This window comes from Erinaceus europaeus, chromosome 17 (genome assembly GCF_950295315.1).
Source record: "Erinaceus europaeus chromosome 17, mEriEur2.1, whole genome shotgun sequence".
Classification (NCBI taxonomy): domain Eukaryota; kingdom Metazoa; phylum Chordata; class Mammalia; order Eulipotyphla; family Erinaceidae; genus Erinaceus; species Erinaceus europaeus.
In genome coordinates this window covers 68,358,976-68,376,589 of record NC_080178.1, presented here as the reverse complement: position 1 = coordinate 68,376,589, position 17,614 = coordinate 68,358,976, and the positions used below count along the sequence as shown (strand labels likewise).

At 44.1% G+C, this 17,614-nt stretch overlaps 1 protein-coding gene across 4 annotated transcripts in view; it reads right to left on the bottom strand.

The window, feature by feature from the left end:
- Positions 1-17,614, bottom strand: part of SYT9 (synaptotagmin 9) — a 307,624-nt gene that overhangs the window by 31,871 nt on the left and 258,139 nt on the right. For 2 of the 4 annotated variants that reach the window (XM_060176971.1, XM_060176972.1), the window contains exons 5-7: positions 15,891-16,062; positions 12,483-12,612; positions 5,266-7,615 (exon numbers count right to left, since the gene is read on the bottom strand). In XM_060176971.1, coding sequence (XP_060032954.1) covers positions 7,502-7,615; positions 12,483-12,612; positions 15,891-16,062 — 416 coding nt within the window. In that variant the 3' untranslated portion in view covers positions 5,266-7,501. Of the gene's footprint in view, positions 1-5,265; positions 7,616-12,482; positions 12,613-15,890; positions 16,063-17,614 lie in introns of those variants that run through there. The other 2 variants (XM_060176973.1, XM_060176974.1) reach the window with 2 other exon arrangements.

Genomic DNA, 17,614 nt, shown 5'->3' with positions numbered 1-17,614 from the left:
CTTGAACCTGAGTCCTTGTGCATTGTAATGCGCACTCATCCAGGTGCGCCACCATCCGGCCCTTACCTCCACTTCTTTGCAAACATTTCTATCATTTCCCCATTCTCTCTTGGAACTCTGTCCTTGTGACTAAATAGGTTTGTTAGGAACTTCTTTTTTTTGGGGGGGGGTGCTTTATCCCTGTGGGATGTCTTGAAATTCATCTGATTGAAGTCAAAAGGTCACAGTGAGTGTCTGCATCTGATGGTGACAGATGGCCTCCCACAGCAGTAATGTGTTCTTTATGACTTGAGGACAGATGCTTAATGGCAGTCCACAGCTCAGCCTGCTGGTGTGAATGGAGGAGGGTCTGTGAACCAAGCTAGCAGAAGAGGACATGACAGGAAGAAGCTTCTGTGTGAAGCACCCTCAGGACACCAGAGAATGAGTCTGAGCAGAGGCATGCCAGGGGAGGGGAGTGGGAGGTGCAGGGAGCTCAGGAAGTGGGGTCCCGCTGCTGTGGAGGGGGCAGCTTCAAAGTGCAGAGTGGAGTGCTGGGCAGAAGCTGGCCTGTGTCAGACAATGCGATCACAGTGGAAGACTAAGAACAGCGTGCACATGCTGGCAAAGTCCTGACAGGGTCTACCTGGGGAAAGAGACGCTTTCAAGGCTGAGCTGGGTCAGAGGAGGGCAGGGCTGCTTCTAGGGCATCAGAACGTGTGGTGAGTGTTCAACAGAGAAAACCTGGTGGTTTGGAGACGTTGGGAAAGAGGAGGCGCAGGGGAGGGGTGGGGTCGGTGGGCTGGGTTGCGGTATACCCACATTCCTGTGTATGAGGAATTCCTGGTTAAAGCCCCCACTGCCCGTCTGCAGGGGGGAAGCTTCACAAGCAGTGAAGCAGGTCTGCAGGTATCTATCTTTTTCACTATCTCCCCATCCCTTCGTAACTTCTCTCTGTCCTATCAAATAAAACAGAAAGGGGGAAAAATGGCTGCTGGGAGTGCTAGATTCCTGGTGCTGGTATCAAGTGAGACCCAGCAATGAAACCTTGGTGGGAGTAAAAGAAAACAGAAAGGGATGACTGGATTTGTTCTCGGGTGGAGGGAGTTGGTGGGGGCTGTGTAGACATGGGCAATCTGCCCAAGGCTGCTCCTGACCCTGCCTGTACAAAGACACCTGCTTCCAGAGGTCAGAGCAGCAGATGCAGCCATGGTGTGTCTGAGGAGGAGAGGACACCCTGTGGCCTTCAGTGATGCCCGCTTTCCTGTATCTCCAACCACTTTCTTCTCATTGGCATTTTCCACTATAAAACCGCTCCAATTTCTTGCTTCTGAAAAATAATAACAATGCTGCTCTTAAAATCCTTCATCCTTTTTTTTTTTTTTTAAATGACAGGTTCCTCTTGCCTTCTCCTTTAAGCCAAGAATCCTGAAGCTGCTCTGTTCATCACCTCCAATTCCCAACTCCTTGTCTGTCTGCAACCAACCTGCAGGCCACCAGATAACCACCACACTGCTAAGGCCCGAGGCATTAGAGAAACAGTGTTGAATGACGTTAAAACAAGTTTACCTGAAGCTGACTGGAACAGATTTTTTTTTTCCCACCTTTGTTTTGTGCTGCTCTGTTCTCTGGCCTTGACTGTCCTAGTTACTTGCCCCTCTGTGCTTCCTCTAGTCCTGCTTCCTTTGCTAGCTCCTTGCTGGGAGGACACCCCAAATGTTTGAGTTCCCATCATGGCTGCTATTCCAGAATCTTTGTGCCCTGCACTCAGTGCTAGCCTTGTGAGGAGGCACCCCTACAATGTGGAAGCTGTGCTATCCGATGAGGCCCCTTCTGTCACTACTCAGTGACAGTGGAGTCCACCCTCTCAACTTCTCTACAGGCCACGTGGAAAAGTCAACACTTCTTCCCATCCTTAATTCAGGGAAATATTTTAAAAATTTATTTTAATTAATTAATTAATTTTTCAGTGAGTTGAAGAGAAAGAAAGACACAGAGAGAAACACCAGAGCCCTGCTCAGCTCTGGCTTATGGCGGTGCGGGGGATTGAACCTGGGACTTCAGAGCTCAGGCATGAGAGTCTCTTTGCATAACCATTATCCTATCTATCCTCCCCGCCCCCCACCCAAGGGAAACCTTTAGTCTATAAAGTTCACAGATTTTTTATCTCATCTTCCCCCCCCCAACAAATCTGGGGCTTAAAACTCAGGTTAATTGGCCTGTTGTTAGCATATTATGGACGCAGCATGATCCTGGGTCCATGTTCTCAGAGGGATAAAGAACAAGAAAGCCTTCCTCACGTGATCTCAGGCCTAGAACAGAATCTGACTGGTTGTCAGCTAAGAGAAGGGAAGGAGATGAGAGCGATGTGTGTTTGAGGACAGTTAATAATCTAAGCAGCTCAGTTGTTAACACAGTATTTTCTTTCACAAGAACATCTATCACGGAGCAATAAATGAATAGTACATCTTGTCGACTGCACGTACTCATTATTCACCCCTCCCTCGTCAACACCTCTTGCCCTCTCCTGTCTCCCAAACACCCTGCTCCTTCTCTAGCAGTTTGAAGTCAAATGCTCTACCACTGAGCTATGCCCCTTTTACCACTTTGTAGCTGAACAGATGTCAGGACCAGCCATCTGGTCCACAGAGGCCTGGTTATCATCCCCAGCACCTCCCAAGGACATCATTTCTCACCCAGCCTCTCAACTTCTGTCTTTCCTCTTCTTTAGGTGCAAGCACGAATGTAACTCACTTTGACTAAACTATAGCTATATCTCTGCCACCAGTGATCCCCCTCAGGCCCAGTCTTCTCTAGAGGGTCCCTGCGATTCATCTGTTTAGTGTGTGTGTGTGTGTGTGTGTGTGTGTGTGTGTGTGTGTTAGGGATGGCACTCAGGTTCTCTAACATACAAGGCACTCACTTTACCTAATTTATTTATGTTTTTTTTTATTATTCTTGTAGAGCCTGGGCCTTGTACATGCATAATATTGCCACACCTGGACTGCTGCTTCACCCTAGAGAGGGTGTGATGGCACCTTCCATGTGGTGTAGGGACTAGAACGTGGGCCATGTACATGGCAAGGCAATGGCCCTACCCAATTGTTGGAACAGGCTTGTTCATAATAGGGCTTTGGGTTGTAATTAGCAGACGGCTGACATACAGCTGAGATCATCTTATGGACATAGTATGAACATACTTAAACCCAAAAGGGATGGTGGCCAGGCTTCCCTGGACTGAAGACCCCACCAATGTGCCCTGGAGCTCCGCTTCCCCAGAGACCCACCCTACTAGGGAAAGAGAGAGGCAGACTGGGAGTATGGACCGACCAGTCAACGCCCATGTTCAGCGGGGAAGCAATTACAGAAGCCAGACCTTCTACCTTCTGCAACCCACAACGACCCTGGGTCCATGCTCCCAGAGGTATAGAGAGTGGGAAAGCTATCAGGGGAGGGGGTGGGATATGGAGATTGGGTGGTGGGAATTGTGTGGAGTTGTACCCCTCCTGCCCTATGGTTTTGTTAATTTATCCTTTCTTAAATAAAAAAAAAAAAGCAGGCACTTTGTCCTCAGCACTTAGGACGGTAATCAGCACCCAAGAGAGGGGCAAGAGTCCATTAGGAACCAGGAATCCTTTCATACAGCAACAGAATGGCCATTCCCTTCCTTCCGTAGCTTAATACAACAACTTCCAACTAGAAACACATATCTTTATGCTCTGTCTAACTATAAACAGTTGGTGTCTTAAGCACTCTAAAGATAATTACAGGTCCAAACCAGAGGGTAATATTTGTGATAAAAATAGCCTTTTTTGCTCATGCAAAAGAGGCAACACACTCAAGCATGCAGAATTCTATGCAGAGAAGCCAAAACCCAGGGTAGTGGTGTTTCCTGACAACTGTTTTGATCAAGTCTAGAATACTAGATGAAAATGGTTTCGGTGGCCCTAAAAATGTATGTGGTTGGTATGATTCACCATTTCTCAGTTGATATTCCCACACTGCATCAAAATCACATTGGCCTATCTAAAAGTATCTATATATATTTTAATCAGAGCACTCATCAGCTCTAATTTCTGGAGGTGCAGGGATTGAACCTAGGACTTCAGAGCCTCAGGTATCGAGAGTCTGTATAATCATTATGTTATCTACCCCCACCGTGGCCTTTCTAAAAGCATTTTTCAGATAATAGGTTTGTGAAATCAACTTAATGATTGTGACCAGTATTCTCTTTTTTTTTTTTTAAACAAAATTAAAATGTTTCAAGAAGTACATCTCTTGTATATGACTTATCTCAGGAGATTTTTGTTTCAGTTTTATATCTCTGTGTGTGATGATATAAATTAAATTTCTTTCCCATGGCCCTGATTGTTTGAGGTCCACTGCTCTATTCCATGTATCACTGGGAACTGGCTGAAATATTGTTATACTTTTTTGTTTTCTTGACATCTAGCCCTCTGTGAAGCACTGAAAATCCCCAAAGCCAGGGAAGTAATAAACTTACAGTATGTCAGAAAAGTTATCTTACTTAACACAATGCCATCACTGCATCAAAAGGCAGTAACTGAAAAGCTGTAACCATGTTTTTCCATGTGTTTAATATTCGTTAAGTATCTCACTGACAGATATGCTCAGTGCTTTCATATATGTTATACCACTTAATTATCTAGGTTAAGCACTTAAAAACATCACCTTTGCTGGAAGGAGACTGTGACCCCCAGATAAATGAGGTATTGTGCTCTCACAAGGAGCTCTGTGTGGCCTTGCTGGCTCAGGGCCCCTTTCTGTTCAACATGAGCAACCATGTTGAGCCATCAGAAAGTTCAAGCAGGTCATGTTTTCCTCGTTGATTTTGTGACTGCCCCCCCCCCCCTCAGTTTTTGTCTGGTTCAACCAAATTTGCTTTTGTATTTATCTATTTTACATACTGAATTCCCAAATTAAATTTTACTTTAGGAAAGAGCTCAGGAAAAACAAACAAACAAATTGGACATCACTGTGTTGAACAAGTAAAGTGTACAATACAGGAACAGACTTGTTGAGAACTAAAATTCATAAAGCTACATGCATATAAACAATGAGTTACAAATAATCTAGAATTATGTAGGATTCTAGACCACTAAGGGGTGCCCAGTCTGGGGGTTCAGACGCAGTAAATCCTTATACTATACTCTGGATAAAAATCCATGTCTCTGAAGATCAGTTGGTGCCATGAAGGTTATTTTGTCTCCTGATGGCTAAATCAGCTCCAAGTCTCCTTTACATGTCTTTAAACTCCCTGCCTCTCTCCCTCAAACCACCATATTTTGCCCACTGTCGCTGGCTGCCACTCCACCACTTCTCTCTCCCAAATTTCTTTTCCTTTCAAATTCTTCAAACACATGAAGGACCCCATATGCAGTTTTCCACCCCCACACTATTCAAACACCAAAAACCTTCAAAAATGAGAACACTGAAAGACAGGCCTCCTTAAGATGTCCAGAATAAGCTTTTCCAAGGTGAAATAATGCGCCAAGTTACTCATCCTCAGAGAAATGCAAATAAAGACAACAATGAGATACCACTTCACCCCTGTGAGAATGTCATACATCAGAAACCACAGCAACAACAAAAGCTGGAGAGGCTTCTGGAACAAAGGAACCCTTCTGCACTGCTGGTGGGAATTAGTCCAACACTTGTGGAGAGCATTCTGGAGAACTATCAGAAGGCTAGAAATGGACCTACTCTATGACTCTGCAATTCCTCTCCTGGGGATATAGTCTAAGGAACGCAACACAACCACCCCAAAAGATCTGTGTACACCTATGTTCATAGCAGCACAATTTGTAATAGCCAAAACCTAGAAACCACCTAGTTGTTCAACAAGAGATGAGTGGCTGAAAAGTTGTGGTATATATATGCAATGAAATACTACTCAGCTATTAAAAATGGTGATTTCACTGTTTTCAGCCCATCTTGGATGGAGCTTGAAGGAATCATATAAAGTGAGATCAGCCAGAAAGAGAAGAGTGACTACGGGATGATCTCACTCATACACAGAAGTTGAGAAATAAGAACAGGAGGGAAAACTCAAAGTAGAACTTGGGCTGGATTTGGTGTATTGCACCAAAGTAAAGGACTTTGGATGTGGGGGTTTCAGATCCTGGTACATGATGGTGGAGGAGGACCTAGGTGGGGGGTAAGAGTGTTTTGCTGAAAACTGAGAACTTTTACACATGTACCCATAACTGTATTTACTGTTGACTACAAATCATTAATCCCCTAATTAAAAAAAGTCACATCTGCATGTGGATTATTTTGAGCGGAGGTCAATGAAGTTTGAAATACCCCAAGATACTTACCACTCCCTTAACTATCTAAAATAATGTTGAAGGGTTATTACACAGACTTCAAATTTTTAGCAGAAATAACCTACCTATATAGCAGAGGAAACATTTAGCTACGAAGTATCTGGGTCTTTACCATGACTCACCACTTCCTTATGTGACCCCCCCCCCCAACCTCCCTTCACCTTGAAGCTTCTGTCCCGTGTCCTTAGCTCAAGATGTAGATTCCCCCCTCCCACCATCTTACTCACTTGTTTTAGAATCTATATCAATGCAGACTCCACATGCATGTCATTAAGTTTGTGCTTGCTCTCCTGTTAATATGCCCAGTGTTAATCTAACAGTTTAACCAGTCTAAGAACAAGGCAGGGGTAATTTCCTCTCTTGCCAACAACTCCTAACATTCTCTGAACCTCGAAGGTGGTTATGGGTGAGGGTGGGGCTGGGTTGGGGGTGGTGGTAACTTCCTCAGCTATCTCTCTGGAGAGGAGCAGGTAAACCTGAATCTGCTCCAGATGTGTTTCTTCCTCCACAGCCCCTGGCTTATGGAGTCCCTTTCTGGACCTTATAGCTGATTCACTATTCAAAGAGCTCTCATCTCTTCTCTGCCTACAATTGTTCAAGGACTTAAAAACCCAAGACTCTCCACCTTAGCTGCAGCACAGGGCTTAGCATTGTGCTGCCAGTACTACTGCTATCATTAATTCCTTCCCTAGTTCTTGCTACTGACGAAGGCTATGCCCTGGGCTCCCAGGTATTCAAACACAGTCTGTAAAGACAGTGAAGGAAGCCACATCTGTACTAGGGACTGTAGAGAATTACTGGCCTGAAGCATTAAGAGGAACATCTTCTGGGTTGAGTAGTCCTCGAAGACTCCCATGTGGTACAAAAGTCCTTTTCTTTTCTATTATTCTTTTTCCTGCTTTCAAGCATCTCTTCTGGCAGCAACAACTAGAGCTAAGAGCTATTTCCCTGTAATAAATCACAGCTTTCTCAAGGACTCTGCTCTTAACTCTTTTGTGCCCACACTTGTGTGAGAGTAGCAGTAGGACTAGTGGTAAGGTGAGTTTGCATTCTGTGCAATGCTGATATTTTGCTCATGACACTATCCCTACTTCTCCTGGCTATCCTAAGGGTCCAGGATTTCCTCGAGTTACCATTTTCTTTTTCTACAAGGATTGTTGGATCCTGACATACTAGTGAGTTGTGGCTAAGACCACATACCCAGGATACTTTGATTTTACATGTGAACAGCAATAGAAATGTCCTCTTCTTTTTAAATGGCAGGATAAGTCCTGAGAGTGGGCATCCTACAATGAAGGGAAAAAATTAAATGCAAATGAGGTGGGTTGGCCTATAACATAACTTAAGCAAAAAGACTTTCATGCCTGAGGCTCCAAGGTCCCAAGGTTTGATCCCAAGTGCTACTACAGGCCAGAACTGAGCAAGACAGAACTGATTTCTTGGCAGCTTTGGGAATATTTCTTTTCAATACAAGGTCACCAACTGGGACACGGGTGGGTATTCACTTGTGTCCTAGTAACATGTTTTCTGTTTCAAGGAACTGAAAGTCAACCTCACATTGCTTTTACAATAAAGGGAATGCTTATACTTATATATAATAAAAGTCTGAGGCAAATTATATTCAGGAGAGGTTAGATCCATTAGTTCAATCACATAACTAAGGGACTAAATTCTTTTTTATCTAATTTTGCCAGCTGAGAAACACACCTCCTTAAGATGTCTACAATAGACCGTCACAAGATACACCCTTTTGACATGTGGATTACTACCATGTAGGTCCAGTCAAAGACTTTGGAAGCTCATGAAAAAATTTACCACTTCTTTGCTTACAGGCTCTCCCAAGGTCTATCAGGATGAAAAGAAGATAGCTCTCTTGCAGACTTAAAAACCTCAAAATAATTTGGCGACCCAGAGAAGAAAGAAGTTATCCCAAGAATGTAAATGTTACATACAGAATCTTAGGGTGAGAAGTTGACAGCCGTGGCTCCTGATCCCTTAGAGGCCAGTAAAGGTTCAGCCTGAGAATCTTTATAAAAAAAATTCCCTAGCACCAAAAAAGCAAATGACCCCATCCAAAAATGGGCAGAGGATATGAACAAAACATTCACTACAGAGGAGATCCAAAAGGCTAACAAACATATGAAAAACTGCTCTAAGTCACTGATTGTCAGAGAAATGCAAATTGAGACAACACTAAGATACCACCTCACTCCTGCAAGAATGGCATACATCAAAAAGGACAGCAGCAACAAATGCTGGAGAGGATGTGGGGATAGAGGAACCCTTTTACATTGCTGGTGGGAATGTAAATTGGTCCAGCGTCTGTGGAGAGAAGTCTGGAAAACTCTCAGAAGGCTAGACATGGACCTTCCATATGATCCAGTAATTCCTCTCCTGGGGTATTACCCCAAGGACTCCATAACACCCAACCAAAAAGAGGTGTGTACTCCTATGTTCATAGCAGCACAATTCATAATAGTTAAAACCTGGAAGCAACCCAGGTGCCCAACAACAGATGAGTGGCTGAGAAAGCTGTGGTATATATACACAATGGAATACTACACAGCTATCAAGAACAATGAACCCACCTTCTCTGACCCATCTTGGACAGAGCTAGAAGGAATTATGTTAAGTGAGCTAAGTCAGAAAGATAAAGATGAGTTTGGGATGATCCCACTCATCAACAGAAGTTGAGTAAGAAGATCTGAAAGGGAAACTAAAAGCAGGACCTGATCAAATTGTAAGTAGGGCACCAAAGTAAAAACCCTGTGGTGAGGGGTAGACATGCAGCTTCCTGGGCCAGTGGGGGGTGGGAGTGGATGGGAGGGATGGGTCACAGTCTTTTGGTGGTGGGAATGGTGTTTATGTACACTCCTAGCAAAATGTAGACATATAAATCAGTAGTTAATTAATATGAGAGGGGGAAAATCAATTGTATGTCTCAAAGTTTTTCAAAACACAAACTGAATCTTTTTAATATATAGGCTGTGTATTTGATATGCGGACTCTCTCAAAAGCCTAGACCAAGTAGATTAGAAGCATCCAATAGCACAGCTATATACAAGATACTGGATACTGTATAGCAAACTATAACAAAAGGACTTTTCAAAGTTAACCCAATTACCAAATAATGTGATGATAACATTAACTATCCATTGTCTTTTTGAGCCCTAAGACAGCAGGAACCTCACATCTCCACTATAGAGCCCCTACTTCCCCCAGTCCTAGAACCCTTGGATAGGGCCCACTTTCCCGTATGCGTCTCCCAATCCATTACAAATAATATTGCATCCGCCGATCACAACCTAACCAACACAACGATTGCCACCTCAACATGCTTCACCTCAGACTGTGTCCAGAGACTTCACGTGTGGAATGACAACCCTTCAGCTTCATTACTCGGGTGAGACCTTTCCTTTTATAGTACACTCTAATTTCATCTCAGGTGGTTCACTTTCTAACAAAGTCCCAAAACCTAGATATACACCAGTTTCTGTGAGAGAGATCTTATGTTCACACGTATCCATAAACTACTGCGAAATATATAGCTGAAAGCAGAAGTACACTAGAATTTGCAGTGAGTACCTCCCTAACACTTCCTCTCCACGATTCCAAGCTTGGGATCCATGATTGCTCAACAATTTGTTTGGCTTCGTATGTTAACTCTCTTTTCAATCACCAGGTTCCAGATGCCACCAGGATGTTGGCCAGGCTTCCCTGGATTGAAGACCCCACCAATGTGTCCTGGAGCTCAACTTCCCCAGAGACACACCCTACTAGGGAAAGAGAGAGGCAGACTGGGAGTATGGACCAACCAGTCAACGCCCATGTTCAGCGGGGAAGCAATTACAGAAGCCAGACCTTCTACCTTCTGCAACCCTCAATGACCCTGCTCCCAGAGGGCTAGAGAATGGGAAATGACCATGCTCCCAGAGGGCTAGAGAATGGGAAAGCTATCATGGGAGGGGGTGGGTTATGGAGATTGGGTGGTGGGAATTGTGTGGAGGTGTACCCCTCCTACCTTAATGGTTTTGTTCATTAATCCTTTCTTAAATAAAAAATTAAAAAAAAATTCCCATAAGTAAAAGAGTCTATGTGATTATAATCCTTCCTTATTCCTTTCCCAACTCCTGTGTCCCCAGAAACATGAGTTTTTGTGCTTTTGGAGACTTCAGATTACTAAATAAGAATCAAAGTCAGCAGCAACTGATAAGGGTGCACAAAGGCTATCACAACTGCTCTGACAGTCCAGTAGTGAGAGGCTCAGACAATTTAGTGAACTCCTGAAAGGACTCCTCTGAGCTAGAATGGAGTGCATTTCAGTCAATCTCAGGCTCCCAGCTTCTCACGTGGTTCAGAGGATGCATGGAACTCCCACAGGGATTAATTTTGAGTCCCGGAAGAAACTGACAAGCAAGCAGGAAAAAAAAAGGTGTCTTAACTTCCATGTCTCAGAGGCAGATATCTTAAGAGGTGTGCAAATTAGGGAGCCTCTCTCTAAAAGAAGCCAGAGGTTATAGGAAGCTTGAAACCAGCCCACAAACCTTCCCTGCATCACCTTCTCAAAAGAGACTAGGTTCTTTGATGGGCTTAGAGAATAGGTCCTTGGGGCCTCTGCAGTTGCCCTACGTGTTGTTTTCAGTCAGGCTCACCTGAAGGCCAATGGCAGGCTCAGCTTTGGCCCTGCTCTCTCAGGATGATTTTAGAAGAGGCAGACCTGTTTGTGCTGGGAGGATATGAGCTAAGTCCTTTCCTGAAACTCATCCCTCTCATGTCCCTATTTTCAGGGCTGTTTTCTTCACTTAAAAAAAAAAACTTTTATTATTACTTTTTATTATCTTTATTTATTGGATAGAGACAGAAATTAAGAGGATTCTACTACTGGCTGTAGACCTAGTCGGTGATTCTGGACAAATCAATTAGGATATGATTGAACTACATATGATTTAAAAAAATGAGATGATATTAAACCACATGGCAACAAATGAAATAGAAATTATTTTCCTCTTTAAGAAAAATGTGTGCAAAGGCTAGCTTAGGTGTTACAGAGGCTCTCCAGGATCTAGATACCTAGATTTTTCTGTCTTTCTGCTTCCCTGTCCCAAGGTGGCGATTAATGTGTGTGTGTGTATGTGTGTATGTGTGTGTATGTGTGTATGTGTGTGTATGTGTGTGTGTGACTGTGTATGTGTGTGTGTGAGTGTGAGTGTGTGTGTGTGAGTATGTGTGTATGTGTGTGTATGTGTGTGTGTGACTGTGTATGTATATGTGTGTGTGAGTGTGTGTATGTGTGTGTGAGTGTATGTGTGTGTGTGAGTGTGTATGTGTGTGTATGTGTGTGTGTGAGTGTGTATGTGTGTGTATGTGTGTGTGTGAGTGTGTGAGTGTGTGCGTGCATGTGTGTGAGTGTGTGTGTGTGTGTTTACTTCAAGGTCACCTTATTGTACAATATGGCTGCTAAGCACCAACCATGACATATCTTTCAGGCCTTAGAGAAGTAGAGCAAAATTAGAAAGCACATATAATCCCCTTGTAAGGCTTTTCCATGGTGTTTCATGCAACACAGTTTATATTTAACTCAGCCTCATGGACATGTGTGGGAAACACATTCTTTTGTTGGGTGGGAAATTGCCCATCTTAAAACCAGATGTCTCTTTGCAGGAAAGAAGAGGAAAGGAGTACCTGGTAGCTAACATCCTGCCTCTCCCCCCTAACTCCCTCACTCCCCTCGTTCACTTCATATTTATTCTTCTCCCATTCACCTGTTCTCATGAACACATTCACTTATTTATTACAGACTTTCCTCTCAGGCCTAAGTCACTATGTGATGGCCTGAAACTCAAACAGCCATCCAGATGCTGCAGATTACCTCCAAATATCAACCCAAAACCCTAACATGCAATCAGGGCATCTGGACCTTTCAAAATGACACAGCCAGGAGGGATGACCTCTGACCAATGCTCAAAACCTGCCAAACTGGTGGGGAGCACAGTCTCAACATTAGATCAAATACAATCAATTCCCAACAACCCAGAAAAGAGAAGTAGAGGAGCCTGTCTGTAATAGCAACTCTCAGCACACTTGGTTATTTTGGTGGCCTTTCAACAGCGAGGCATATATTCTTCTGTCCAGGGGTGCACAGGTGAGTCTTACCTCCACCAGTGAATGCCAGTGTGCAATGGGCTTCCGAGGATACGACAGCATTTCGCTCCAGTGGTCTCTGCCCAGCCGCTCAGCTTCGTTGCCTACTTGACACACACCGATGATCTCATTGTGACCTACACTGTGAAAATGGCCCACAATAGTTTTTTCTTAAAATTATGGTATGCAGGAACAATATCTACTCAAGTAAATTATAGAGGAACTAGGGAAAGGGATGGATCTTTCCATTCCCTAACTTCAAACTGTAGGCCAGACTGGAATCCAACAAGGTACCTGGAGGTAACAGAGGGGAAGGACATAATCTGGCTCTTGAGTGCCCTGACACTGGCATGGGGTAGCTTATTTCCAAGAACCCTATTTTCAAAGAACTCACTGGTGAGTGCTAAGGATGTCACATCACCTCTGGTCTCTAACTAGGATGACTTTTAGAACTCCAAATTTTCATAAGAAAAAGGGCCCAATGATTGCTCAACAATTTGTTTGGCCTCCTATGTTAACTCTCTTTTCAATCACCAGGTTCCAGATGCCACCAGGATGCTGGCCAGGCTTCCCTGGATTGAAGACCCCACCAATGTGTCCTGGAGCTCAACTTCCCCAGAGACCCACCCTACTAGGGAAAGAGAGAGGCAGACTGGGAGTATGGACCGACCAGTCAACGCCCATGTTCAGCAGGGAAGCAATTACAGAAGCCAGACCTTCCACCTTCTGTACCCCACAATGACCCTGGGTCCATGCTCCCAGAGGGATAGAGAATGGGAAAGCTATCAGGAGAGGGGGTGGGTTATGGAGATTGGGTGGTGGGAATTGTGTGGAGTTGTACCCCTCCTACCTTAATGGTTTTGTTAATTAATCCTTTCTTAAATAAAAATAAATAAATAAATAAATAAAAAGAAAAAGGGCCCAGGAAATAGTGCTCCAGTTAAGTGCACACATTACCATGTGCAAGGACCCAGGTTCAAGCCCCTGGTCTGCACTTGCAGAGTGGGAAGCTTCACGGGTGGTGAAACAGTGCTGCAGATGTCTCCTTTTCTCGTTCCCTACCTCCCTTTCTCCTCTCAATTTATCACACTAAAAAAAGAAAGAGGTTAAAGAAAATTGCCATCAGGAGCAATGGATTCTTTATTGGCACTAAGCCACAAGAGCAATCTTAGCAGCAAAAATAAATGAGTGAATAATTAAGTAAATAAACAAATGAAAAAAGGGCTCATCTGAAAGTAGTATCTTCTCTTTTCTCCACTTTCTTAGTCTCAGTGATTTAATGGTGATTACAAGATATTAGGGATATAACTCCTCACCACTCTCACCAACAAAGTTCTGCGTCTCCACACTCCCCAGTGACCACCATAGTTCCTGCAAGGAATTTCTGAAAATGACTGTTCAAATTCCTGCAAGAGGTCTCCAGAGATAAAGGGGAAGCTGAGTGACTAGCAGCCACAGGGCTGGATTCACACGGGGCACAGGGTGGAGGTGGCTTCCTGGCCTTCCTGCTTCTCTCTTTAAAGCATCCGCTTTCTTGAGCTCTTTCCTACCTGCCTTCCAAATTCAGCTTTGTGTCTAGACTCATTTCGATTTTCCTGGTGTAGAAAGATGCCTAGCTCTTTATACTTCAGGGCTAACAGTTCTGAAACATTCTCCGCCAGTCTGCTGACTTGGCTTGAGTTATTTTATGTTTAAAGTCATTTGCGTAACCAGAACAGTATGATCCATCCTTTAACTCTAAGGAGCCAAACGCACAGACTCTCTTTGTTTTTCCATCCTGAAAAGATTGAGTGCTCTTTCTTCAATTTGTGGGTAGGGAGGAAGGATGGAGGGAAGGAGGGATGGTAGTCTATGTTCATTAAAATATGTTGCATACAGAAGCCCCATGAATCCTGTCATGGATTTTTCCAGGCTAGATTCATGAGTTTACTGAGAATTAAAATGAGGCAGAGCTCACATAATCAGATTTGTCGATGTGGGAAATTTGGCAATAGCTTCAAAAAGGCTGGCCTAGTATTCCACAGTTGGTGGGCAACGTCTCCTCCTGTGGCTTGTTGGTGTTGTGAGTCACCCAGAGGAGACCTGATAAGGCCCACTGCCCAAGGGGGCTGTGACACCCATGGGCAACTGAGCCACCCCTGCGGTCTTGCTGGCGTGTTTGGAGGATGGAGATTAGCTTATGCTTACTGACATTTCACAGGGAGGCAGGGAAATTTGTAGCTACAGATATTTGTAAGATTAGAAAGTCAGAATTTTTTTTCTTTTTTATGTAATTGTGCCCGGACCACGTGGGAGGTTTCCAATTAAAAAGAGACTTTGCATTTCAGTCTAATGACTAGTTTAACATGTCTAATTCCCTGTTGGTACTTCCTTTGCATATTAAAATGACTGTTTTTCAGATCTGTCCTTTAAATACACAGTTGGCTACAATGCAGGCTATAAATATCTCTTTGAGCTGTATTAATTAGAAAGTTGGAGCGTCTTATACATTTTAATGTAGCCTGTCATCCAGACTGATTCTAGCATTTTCAAGAGAACATTTCTGTGTTTGCTTTCAGACTTAAGTGGATGGAAATGAGCTTTATTAAACACATTGGGGAGTGGAGGGGGGAGAACGTAGTTATGTATTTAGAAATGTTCATGGTCTGGCCAAAATAGGCATTCTGCTGTTTGGATTGGAATGTTCTCCAAGAAGACCAGGCTGGAGTGCCTGAGAGAGTGAGGCCTGTGGGGCCACAGTACTCTAAGATGTTATTGTAGGGTGCATGCAGGGGGAAGGGACAGGCCTGGGGGCATAGAGGCTGGAGGAAGAAAGACTAAGGGAGGTGGACAAAGGAATGTGAGAGCAATCCAACACTCTGGCATGGTTTAGAAAATGGTGATGCCAGCATGATGCCAACCAGACTTCCCTGGACAGACAACCCTACCCGTGTGTCCTAGAGCTCCGCTTCCCCAGAGTCCCACCCTACTAGGGAAAGAGAGAAGCAGGCTGGGAGTATGGATCGACCTGTCAACACCCACGTTCATCGGGGAAGCAATTACAGAAGCCAGACCTTCCGCCTTCTGCATCTCACAATGACCTTGGTCCACACTCCCAGAGGGATAAAGAATAGGAAAGCTATCAGGGGAGGGGATGGGATATGGAGTTCTGGTGGTGGGAATTGTGTGGAGTTGTACCCCTCTTATCCTATGGTTTTGTCAGTGTTTCCTTTTTATAAATAAATAAAAAAACTAAAAAAAAACAAGACCTGAAAAAGAAAAAGAAAGAAAATGGTGACTCCTTGTCCATACACTCTCCACATGCCACTCATGCCTCTCATTTCCAGTGGCTGGGGAGCATATGACTCTATCACACTTTCTCTGTTCCTCCTGTTCTAGACATGGCAGACAAGCACCGAGAAAAAGCTCCAGGTATCTCACCGGTCGTAGTCCATGACTGCTATGGACAAGTGGATTTGATCAATATTCTCAGGAGGGACATCAAAGACTATGGCTTCGTTGTAAACAGGATTCAGGGTGTTCCTCTTGGTGGATGTTTTCCTCTTCTTCAGTCGTCTGCCATCACACATGAGTGAGACTTTCACATACGGATCTGTAGACCATGACAAACAAGGGTGGTCTGAGGGTAAACGGGGATTTAAGCCAGTCACCTTGTCCTTGTGGCATTTCAGCGACTGTTATATGCAAAACTTCTTTCTCTGACTGTGGGTTGGAGTTTGAAGATTTTAATCAAGAGGATACATGAGCAGTGACTAGTTAAGATAATGAAGCCATCCACTGAAGAACAAGTGCAGGACACCGTCTCCTGCAAATGCATGGAACTTAAAAAATAGTGTGAAAACATCTGTTACCGAATCACAAAACGCTCCAGCTAGGATACAGGTCCTGTCTGGCTGCAGCAGAAAGAGAAACACAAAGTCTGGGGGGATGGGTCTAAAGCTCATTATCAAAGCTTCCAAAGATCAGGGGAGAGAGAGAGAGAGCTCAATAAATCAAAGTTTCAGGGGCACTGGGGTCCTGTGGCAAGATGATAGAAGTTGTATCTATGTATCAACAACTATATTGTAGACCGCTAAGCCCCAACAAAGCACAAAAATAAAAATAAAAAACAAAAACAAGGGAGAACCTACATTCTTAGAAGACAGGGTAGGTGGTCTTCCTTGAGTGGAGAGACTTCAGACATTGCCTACATTCAGCTGGGTTAGGTTCACCATGTTAAGAAGAGAGGACATTGGTGAGGTTGTCTGTCCAGGGAGGAGCTCCGTTTCCCCAGAGGCCCACCCTACTACTGAAAGAGAGAGACAGGCTGGGAGTATGGATCGACCCGTCAACACCCACGTTCATCGGGGAAGCAATTACAAAAGCCAGACCTTCTACCTTCTGCATCCCACAATGACCTTGGGTCCACACTCTCAGAAGGTTAAAGAATAGGAAAGCTATCAGGGGGGAGTCAGGCGGTAGTGCAGTGGGTTAAGTCCACTTGGCGTCAAGCGCAAGGGCCGGCGTAAAAATCCGGGTTCGAGTCCCCGGTTCCCCATCTGCAGGGGGGTTGCTTCACAGGTGGTAAAGCAGGTCTGCAGGTGTCTTTCTCTCCTTCTCTCTCCTCTCTCCATTTCTCTCTGTCCTATCCAACAACAACAGTGACATCAATAACAAAAATAATAATAACTACAACAACAATAAAGAACAACAAGGGCAACAAAAGAGAAAATGAATATTAAAAAAAATTTTTTTAAAAGAAAGCTATCAGGGGAGGGGATAGGGAGTTCTGGTGGTGGGAATTGTGTGGAGTTGTACCCCTCTTATCCTATGGTTTTGTCAATGTCTCCTTTTTATAAATAATAAAAAAGAGAGGACATAGGCTTGCTGTGGTAGCATGCTGGGCTGCACTGACATGTGACAAGGCTGTCTCAGTCAGATGGGACTCTCCTGGTTGCACCTCACTAACCTCCTGTTCCATGGGAGTTCTTCTTCACCGGAATAAAACATGTTTTGCCTTGACCCTTTTACATTTTTTAAAAAAATATTTATTGATTGATTTCCTTTTGTTGCCATGGTTGTTTTATTGTTGTAGTTATTATTGTTGTTGTTGGATAGGACAGAGAGAAATGGAGAGAGGAAGGGAAGACAGAGAGGGGGAGAGA